General features: G+C 36.2%; 1 protein-coding gene across 1 annotated transcript; it reads right to left on the bottom strand.

The window, feature by feature from the left end:
• Positions 1 to 919: 919 nt before the first annotated feature.
• LOC149194415 (uncharacterized) lies at positions 920 to 3012 on the bottom strand. The gene has a single exon (XM_089407589.1). It carries the CDS (start codon positions 2881 to 2883, stop codon positions 1750 to 1752), a length of 1134 nt encoding a protein of 377 aa, XP_089263715.1. The 5' UTR covers positions 2884 to 3012; the 3' UTR covers positions 920 to 1749.
• Between the last annotated feature and the right edge of the window lie 6780 nt (positions 3013 to 9792).

Genomic DNA, 9792 nt, shown 5'->3' on the forward strand with positions numbered 1-9792 from the left:
AGTAAATATACACCACTCAAAACTCCTTAATCAAAACACACTTACCACATTGAAAAAGCATTGGTTTAAAAACACTTTTAAAATCATATACATTTTTATCATACATATTTAACCAAAAAAAAAATCAAAATCAGAACAAAAACCCTCTAAACATATATAATCATCCATTAAAAAAATAGATTGCAAAACAAAAGCAATAACCATGCAACTCAAATAATTAATAACTTTAAAACATCATAACTTATAAATGGAAATATTAAATATCATCTCTTTTACTACTTTCAGGAGAAAAATGGATATAATATGGCATTTATTAGTCTCCACCAAGGCAACACTAACAATTTCATTTCTCTCTCCAACACTATTAATTTATCATTGACCAATGCAAGTTATAATGTTTAACTTTGAAAAACAAATATTTATTTTTCAATATTATTATTTTTCAAACATTTGATTAAGCCATAACTTGAATGTGGATAACTGGCTCAGATTTTTTGTCATAATTTCTAGCTACAGTTGCAATATTTCTGCCATACTTTATAGATATTTGTCTAGTGAATTTTCATTGTTAAGCTTCACACACTTAAACCACCCAAAATTAAAATCCCTGGAAAAAAAACATGTAAATAAGGTATTTACCATCATTTAGTGCCCACCATTATTTAAGTAAGTATTTGGATTAAAAAAAAAAGGAAGAACAAGTTGAAAAAATGTATTCTTATGGAGAATTATTATCTATGTGTTTTTCCACACTTTAATAAATAAGAATAAAAATGTAAATGAACAAACTTACTAGTAATTACTATCTACTAAATTTAAATTTATGCAAATCCTTACTCTTTCAGTAAATCATTAATTTTTTTATTTTATATATTAATTTACAATTTTTCCAAAAAAAAATTGAAAGAAGAACTAACCCACCCAAAGCACTTGTTTCTTAAAATTTGATTCATATAAGAAAATACATCACAAACTAACACTAACACTAATATAACAAGTGACCAGTAACATATTCTAGACTTTCGAACCAAATACTCTGTACACTAATATAAGAAGTGACCAATAACATATTCTGGACTTTCAAACCAAATACTCTGTACGTTAGATTACATCACAAACTAACACTAATATAACAAGTGACCAGTAACATATTCTAGACTTTCGAACCAAATACTCTGTACACTAATATAAGAGTGACCAATAACATATTCTGGACTTTCAAACCAAATACTCTGTACGTTAGATTACTCGCTGAAACCAGGTCGATCATAGTAAACATACCCATGAGATGATAGACAAAACATATTAGCAATGGCCATGTTAACCAATACTCATACAGTTGGGTGATGGTTATCCACTACAGAGTACCAAAAATGGTGCTCACATACATCCCAAAACAGGGCTCCTTTGCGAACCTACCCACTATAACAAAAGATCTAGTATACTTGTTGCAGTGCAGAGCCTCTTTTTATCCACAACCAATACATATAATCCACACACGCAAATGAAAACAATATGAAGATGCTTTTCAAATACCTGCAAATAGGCAACCAATGCAGTGACAGAACAATCGTCTTCAAAATGGCATCATTCTTCACTGTCCTGACCTTAGTAACAGCATGATGTAGCAACGGCAAATGATCACTACTGCGCAGGTTCAAAACCTATGAGCATCGCTTCAGTTGAAATCCCACCAGTCCTGAGTAACCAATCCAATCCCAACCTTTACAACGGGTTTTCATCACTCTCCTATGCCGCCACTGGTATCCTGCTCACCACTTTGCGATGAAAATCCTCATCCGACATGTTGATATAACACCGTGAAGGATAGTTCATACCTTTCACTGAAGACTTGTTCATCGCCATTAAGGCCCTGAGAGCATTGAGCCTCGGCTTCAGTCTCTTCTCGGTGCTATACTGCAGAGCTGCCGGGCAACCCAAAATAGCATTGCGAGGAAGCTTCCATTCCTCAACAAGAAACTTGACATTCTGCCGCACTTTATCCTTGGACGACCCCAGGAGCTGAGTAAACCTCTTAACGAGAATCCCGACTTCCTCCTCTGTAAACCCCAATTCTCTCAAATTTTCCAATTTTACCTTAACAGTGTCCTTGTTCAGCTTATTCAATTGAAGAAAAGCGCGAGCAAACGCCTTAGACCCCTTCTCAATGCCCATCCCTTCAACATCTTTAACAAGCCCCACCAATAGTTTTTTAGACAATGCTAAAATCCTAGGGTTCTTTAATATGACAGACGTGGTTGCGCTGTGGTTCGAAATGACTTTTCCGGCAATTTTATTAGAATCTGGGTTCGAAACGACGGATGCTAGATAGGGATCAAGCACCGACTGCAGAAAACAAACCTTCGGTTGCAGCGTACGGTTAACATTTAAATAAAAACCACAAGTGTTTCTATTGAGGGCTTGGTGCAATTTCTGACCAGTGAGGCCGATCCTCTCCAGGAATTCAACCTTGGGCTTGACAATGCCCTCGAAACTGGACCGTAACAACATGGGGTGTGTGGAAAAGACTTTCCGAACACTGATTTCATTAAGACCCTTGTCTCTCAGGAAATGTAGGGTTTGCCGTGAATTATCGTACGATTTTTGAGCAAGTAAATATGGTGTTCTCCTGCAAATGGTGTTGGCCTCGTCGAGAGAGAAACCACATTCGTTGAGAAGGAAGCTCGCTACTGGGGTGCTTTCAAAGGAGGGAGGCGATGAAATGGGGATGTTGAGAGTCGAATAAGATGCTGATAATAATTTTGTTGGAGTTTGAACAAGGCGTGAGGAGAAGAGGCTAATGAAGGCCGGAATGGCATGGATGTGCTTCAGAGATTCAGCTATCGGGCCGGAGACCGTTCGAACAGATAGCGTTGCGGCCATTATCGACACACAAAACACTTACACAGTGTTCAACCGATTTCAGAATGAGATTTCGATGCTTTACCCTTTATGGAGAGAAGACGTTCTTGTCCAAATTCTAAAGATCAACACTCTTGCACATAATGTTTTCTCTTTCTAACGTAGGATTATGCTTTTTGGTCCATAAATTGAAGGTGATGATGGATCTTAGACTAAACATATTAATTTGAGTGGATCTAACCTAAATCTCAAAGATCAAGTTTCTAAAAGAGCAATAATTGCAAATATGAGTTGAATAAGTGAAAAGATTTAGGTTTGAATTTTGGGATTTGAGGAGGGAAGAAGATGAATCACAAGGGTAAAACCAAGAGACTCAAGATCTCATATCTTCTTATATAATGTGAAGAGAAACCATAACAGCTAAGAGATCACAACCTTTGAAAGAGATTATATGTCCTCATTATAAAAAATAAAGGCCTCCAATCACAGAAAATTTAAAGTGGGGTATTTGTCAATCTAAACTATGATATTGCAAGGAGTGGTAAAATGTGTTTAATAAGGTGTTCAAGTTTCTTCTCCGAGTTATATTTATTGTTCACTTACATTCAATCTTCTTCATTTGGTGTAAGCAATTGTTAGGTACCAATAATATTAGTGATCCCCCCATTACTATTGTTGTTGTATCTCTTATTTTTATTATTGTGCCCCTATTGTCCCCATATTGTTATTATTGTGCTCCATAGAATCCCTCTATTGTTATTTTTGTGCATTTATATTATTATTGTTAGGTTTGCTTGGTTATATTGTGACCTCGTAGACTCCTATATATAGAAAGGAGGTTTTGTCATTTGAAGCATCCAAGAATTGTTCATTTGTGTAATGTAAAGGAGGTTGCCCCCTCAAAAAGGCTTATTCCTAAGGTGTTGATCAATCTTTTCTATCTTTTTGTGAGCTAATTTCATAACATTTGGTATCAGAGCTTTGGATTCTAGGGTTTCGCTGCTCCAAACAGGTCATCGTGGCATTTTTGCTATAATTTTTTTCTGTGATGTTTCAGAAGAAAAAAACAAAAAACCCATTTGAGAAGAAATCTTGTTGAAGCTCGGATCTGAATTTCAGATCTTGTCTTGCTTTATTTTCAGAGATATGATCTGAAGAAGTTAGGGTTTTTGCAAGCTCCGGAGTTTCATCTAAAACAGGTCATCGTGGAAGTTTCGCTATAACTTGTTCGCTATGAAGTTTCAGAAGCTAAAAAAAACTCATTTGAGAAGAAAGCAGTCTGAACCTCGGCTCTGAATTTCAAATCTTGTCTCGCTATATTTTCGGAGATATAATATGAGACATTTAGGGTTTTTGCAGACTCCCGAATTACATCCCAAACAGATGACCTTGGGAAAATTGTCATAACTTTCTCTCTAAGCATCAAATTGAAATTTCCTAAGAAGTTAAAGAACGAAGACGGGTTGTAGTTTTTTGTGTATCAGTGTCAGGTCCTAAGGTTGAAACAGTGACACATGGCATGTCGTAAAATTTCGTTCTACTGAACTAGTCTATAATCAGGTCACCGTGGGAGATTTGGCATAACTCTTCCTTGGAGAATACAATTTCGATAAGACTAGTGGCATTGGAAAGAGGACGCAAAGGGCTACCGCAGGTTACGATTTCAGAACTGGGAGACCCAAAATTACAGAGGTACATCAGATTCGATATCGAGCTCCTACAAAGAAAAAAAAGGTCTGTATCTTTTTAAATTTTTGCATAAGCTTTGTTTGAAAAATAAGTTTGAAGGAATTCAAGGGTCATAGTGAAGCATTATTATCGGTAATTGATACCTCGACGAAAGAAAATGGAAACACCTAGTAAGAAACCTGAAATCTCTACCATGACTCATGAAGAAGAGGAAGAAATGCAACATGATATATCAATATTACAAAACCAAGTGCAACAAATTTCACTCGCACAAAAGGTAACAGAAAATAAGATGGATGGTTTAAAGAAAGACGTAGAAGCTAAGATGGATGGTTTAAAGAAAGGTGTAGAAGCTAAGATGAATGACTTGGAAGCTAAGATGGACGACATGGAGGTTAAGATGGACGACGTGGAAACTAATATGGACGGTGTGGAAGCTAAGATGGATGATTTAAAGAAAGGCATGGAAGATTTGCAGACAAATTTGAAGATAGATTTGACAAAGTTTCTACAAGGAATGCTTACTAATGGCGAAAGGGTAGTAAAGAAAACTCAGGATGAGAACAAAATAAATGTTAAATATGATTTCATAGACTCTAATGTTGGATCGAAGGACGACCGTGTTCGAAAAATCGATATGAGGAAATTTGATGGCAAGGATCCCGGAACATGGATATTATAGATGGAGCAATTTTTCGATCTCCATAATGTGCAAAACACATAAAAGGTACGCATTACAACTTTATATTTGGAACCAAATCAGTTTGTATGGTATCGATGGCTTTGCTCTCGTAAACAAATTGTCACTTGGGCTATTTTTACCGATGAAATGATAGCACATTATGAGGATACAAAAAGCAACACTTTTTTTAGCCAATTGATAAATCTCAAACAGAAGGGTTCAATGATGGAGCACATTGAGGACTTCCAAAAATTGAATATAAGGGTAAAAGATATTCTAGAGGAGCATAGGATTGATGTGTTCATAGGGAATTTAAAAGATAACATCCAACATGAGGTTCGCCTTTGGGAACCAGATTCATTGAAGAAGGCATTCAGATTGGCAAGAAAAATGGAAAGAAAAATTATGGCAACAAGGAAGCCTACCACTCACAATCATAAAGATGGAAGTGTTACTTCCCCCAGCCATCCACAACCTACAAGGTTGACACCACAACAATTGGAAGAAAAAAGAGCAAAGGGGCTTTGTTACAGTTGTGATAGAAAATACACTAAAGGTCATAAGTGTGCCGAGAAGAAATTATTATACATAGATTGTGAAGAGGAGGAAGAAAAGGAACAAGAAACGTCAAAAGAAGAGGATATACACTAGGAACAAACCCTAGAAAAAGAATAAATGAATCCGACCATATCTTATAATGCATTGGCTGGAATTACCAATCCTCAAACTATCAAGATAGAAGGGTATATCAAGAAGAAAAAGGTAATAGTGTTGATTGATTCGGGAAGTACCCATAATTTTATTCATTGTAAGATAGCCAAGGAATTAAATTGCTTCCTATATCCAACACCAAAGTGTCAAGTGATGGCTGCAAGTGGAGGAACCATAAATTACTTAGGAAAGTGCCATAATATAAAGCTATCCATGGGAGAATATGTATTGAATAGCTCAATGCTTTCCATTCCAATGGGTGGTGTTGATGTTGTACTAAGAGTCCAATGGCTACAATCCTTGGGTACAATAGCTTTTAATTTTCAAGAACTTTTCATGAAATTCTCTTCAGAAGGAAAGGAAGTTGAATTAAGGGGTATTGTGGGGAAACCGGGAAAGATAATCAGCTCTAACGGAATGAAAAAGCTTCTAAAGAAAGAATAACGAGGCATAATTGCACAATTATGTTCACTAGAGGTTCCCACATCAAAATCATCCATTTCTCTAGATCTCCAAAAAGTCTTGGACAATCATTCCAAGGTATTTGACAAATACTCCCAAGGGCCTCCCACCTATTCGTGATCATGATCATGCTATTAATTTAATTCCAAGAAGTGTTCCTCCAAACATCAGGCCTTACAGATATCCCTATGTCCAAAAGAGTGAATTGAACGTATGGTTGCAGAAATGCTAGAGGCTGGTATAATTCAACCTAGTCAAAGTTCTTTCTCTGCTCCAGTAGTATTAGTTCACAAGAAGGATGGATCATGGCGCATGTGTCCAGATTATAGGGAGCTCAACAAGCTCACTATTAAAGATAAATTTCCCATTCCTGTCATTGATGAATTATTGGATGAATTGCATGGATCAATTTACTTCACCAAGTTGGATCTTCACTCAGGATATCATCAAATCAGAATGAAGACTGAAGACATTCCAAAAAAAACATTTAGAACTCATGAGGGTCATTATGAACTTTGGTCATGCCTTTTGGACTTACTGACGCACCTTCTACATTTCAAGGTTTGATGAATTCCATTTTCAAAACCTTCCTTAGAAAATTTTTGTTAATATTTTTTGATGATATACTAATCTACAACAAGTCTTGGAAGGATCATGTCCAACATGTTGACATGGTGCTCAAACTATTGGAGGAGAAACAATTATATGCAAAAATCTCCAAATGTTTATTTGGAGTACAAGAGGTGGAATATCTGGGTCATATTGTATCTCACGAAGGTGTTAAGGTAGACCCTAGCAAAATTAAAACCATTAAGGAATGGAAAATCCCCACATCCATAAATCATCTACAAGGATTTCTTGGGTTGACGGGGTATTATCGCAAGTTTGTTAAGAATTATGGGAGAATAGCAGCACCTCTAACAACATTATTGAAGAAAGATGCATTTTCATGGACTCTAGAAGCAATGAAGGCCTTTGAACATCTTAAAGCGCAATGTGCCAAGCACCAGTCTTAGCTACACCGGACTTCACAAAAATCTTTCTTGTGGAATGTGATGCCTCAGGAAATGGAATTGGTGTTTTTTTGATGCAAGAAGAAAGACCCATTGCTTTCGAAAGTCGTCCAATCAAAGGAAAGTATTTACACAAAGGTATTTATGAGAAGGAAATGTTGGCAATACTACATGCACTTATGAAATGGCGACCCTACCTAATGGGAAGACACTTCAAGGTAAAAATAGATCATGATAGTCTTAAATACCTTTTAGAACAAAGATTATCTTCAGAAGAGCAGCAAAAATGGGTCACAAAGATGTTGGGTTATGACTTTGAAATCATCTACAAAAAAGGGAAGCAAAATGTGTGGCAGATGCACTCTCAAGAAAGGATGAGGATGTGGAAGCATTTATTTGTGCCATTTCTATTATCCAACCAGATTGGATAAATGAAGCAAGGGATGAATGGAAGAATGACGAGGAAGTGTGGGCACTCATTCAAAAGATACAACAAGATGCCATTACATCTGATACATTTACCTGGAAAAATGATTTTTTATGGTACAAGGATCGGTTATACCTATGTAAGAATTCCCAACTCAAACAAAAGATTCTTATGGAATTGCACACCTTTCCCTTAAGAGGGCACTCAAGATTTCTAAAAACCTACCACAAGGTTAAGAAGGATTTTTTTTGGGATGACCTTAAATCAGATTCAAAAGTTTGTGGTGGAATGTTTGGTTTACCAACAAAATAAAGTTGAAACAATTAAGGCTCCAGGACTATTACAACCTTTATCCATTCCAAGCCAATATTGGAGGAGGTTTCAATGGATTTTATCACAGTTTTACCCAAGTCCGAAGGAAAGAGTGTTATCATGGTGGTAGTGGATAGACTTACCAGGTATGCACACTTTTGTGCATTATCTCAAACATTTAAAGCAAGTACAGTTTCTACTGCATTTATGGAAACAATTCAAAAGCTACATGGAAATCCAAAGATTATTGTAAGTGACAGAGATCCCATTTTCACTGGAAATTTTTGGACATAATTATTTTCTTGTCTTGGTACTCAGTTAGCTCATAGCTCATCTTATCATCCTCAATCTGATAGGCAAACTGAGATAAATAAATGTTTGTAAGGATATCTTCATTGCTTTGTATCTGATAAACAAACACAATAGGTCAAATGGTTGCATCTGGCTAAATGGTGGTATAACACTTCCTTCCATACTGCAACAAAAATGACTCCATTTATGGCACTTTATGGATATCATCGACCATCCATCACATCATATTTAAGAGAAAATTCTAAGGTTCAAGCAATGGAAGATCACATCGAGCATCAATAAGAAGTTCTCCAACTCTTAAAGGATAACCTCACCTTGGCACAGAATAGAATGAAACAGCAGGAAGATCAACGTCGCAATGAAAGAAGTTTTGAGGTAAGTGATTGGGTATTCCTATGGCCACGCCATATAAACAAATGTCCCTCAAGCAAGCTAAGAAGGATAACAAATTATCACCAAAGTATTATGGTCCATACAAGGTGTTGCAAATGATAGGTACTATGGCATACAAATTGGAGCTTCCTGCAGCTTCTCGAATGCACCCAGTTTTCCATGTTTCATGCTTAAAGAAGTTTATAGATGACAAGCTTCCAGTTCAGACAATACCAGAACCTGATGAGGAAGGAAAAATCATATTGGAACCTGAAGCAGTCAAAGAAACAAGAACTCGACAGCTACGAAATTGATCAATTTCAGAGTATCTCATCAAGTGGAAGAACTTACCCATTGAAGATTCCACATGGGAGGATGAGAATTTTATACAAAAGCATCCAGAACTACTCAAGCGTTGAGGACAACACTTTTTTGAGGGAGAGGGGCATGTTAGGTCCCTATAATATTAGTGATCCCCCCATTACTATTGTCATTGTATCCCTTATTGTTATTATTGTGCCCCTATTGTCCCCATATTGTTATTATTGTGCCCCATAGAATCCCTCTATTGTTATTTTTATGCCTTTATATTATTATTGTTAAGTTGGCTTGGTTATATTGTGACCCTGTAGACTCCTATATATAGAAAGGAGGTTTTGTCATTTGAATCATCCAAGAATTGTTCATTTGTGTAATGTAAAGGAGGTTTCCCCCTCGAAGAGGCTTATTCTTAAGGCGTTGATCTATCTTTTCTATCTTTATGTGAGATGGTTTCATAACAACAATACACCGCATTTACCAAATGCTTTCAAGCATAGGCCTATAAAAGTAACCTTAGACACTTTTTGCGAATATATAAAATAATTAAAGAAACAAAGGGCAGAAAGAGAAGCTAAACTTAAAATAATTTTGATACCAAATTCACATCTTTTAAAGACAAAATCCATAGA

Source organism: Pinus tabuliformis, chromosome 2_2 (genome assembly GCF_031772625.1).
Source record: "Pinus tabuliformis cultivar Carrire ecotype Pingquan chromosome 2_2, CPIR1, whole genome shotgun sequence".
In the NCBI taxonomy this organism is placed as follows: domain Eukaryota; kingdom Viridiplantae; phylum Streptophyta; class Pinopsida; order Pinales; family Pinaceae; genus Pinus; species Pinus tabuliformis.

What these genes read in the sequence shown, in the direction of transcription:
- LOC149194415 (XM_089407589.1), bottom strand. Translation starts at nt 2,883, where the DNA reads ATGGCCGCAACGCTATCTGTTCGAACGGTCTCCGGCCCGATAGCTGAA.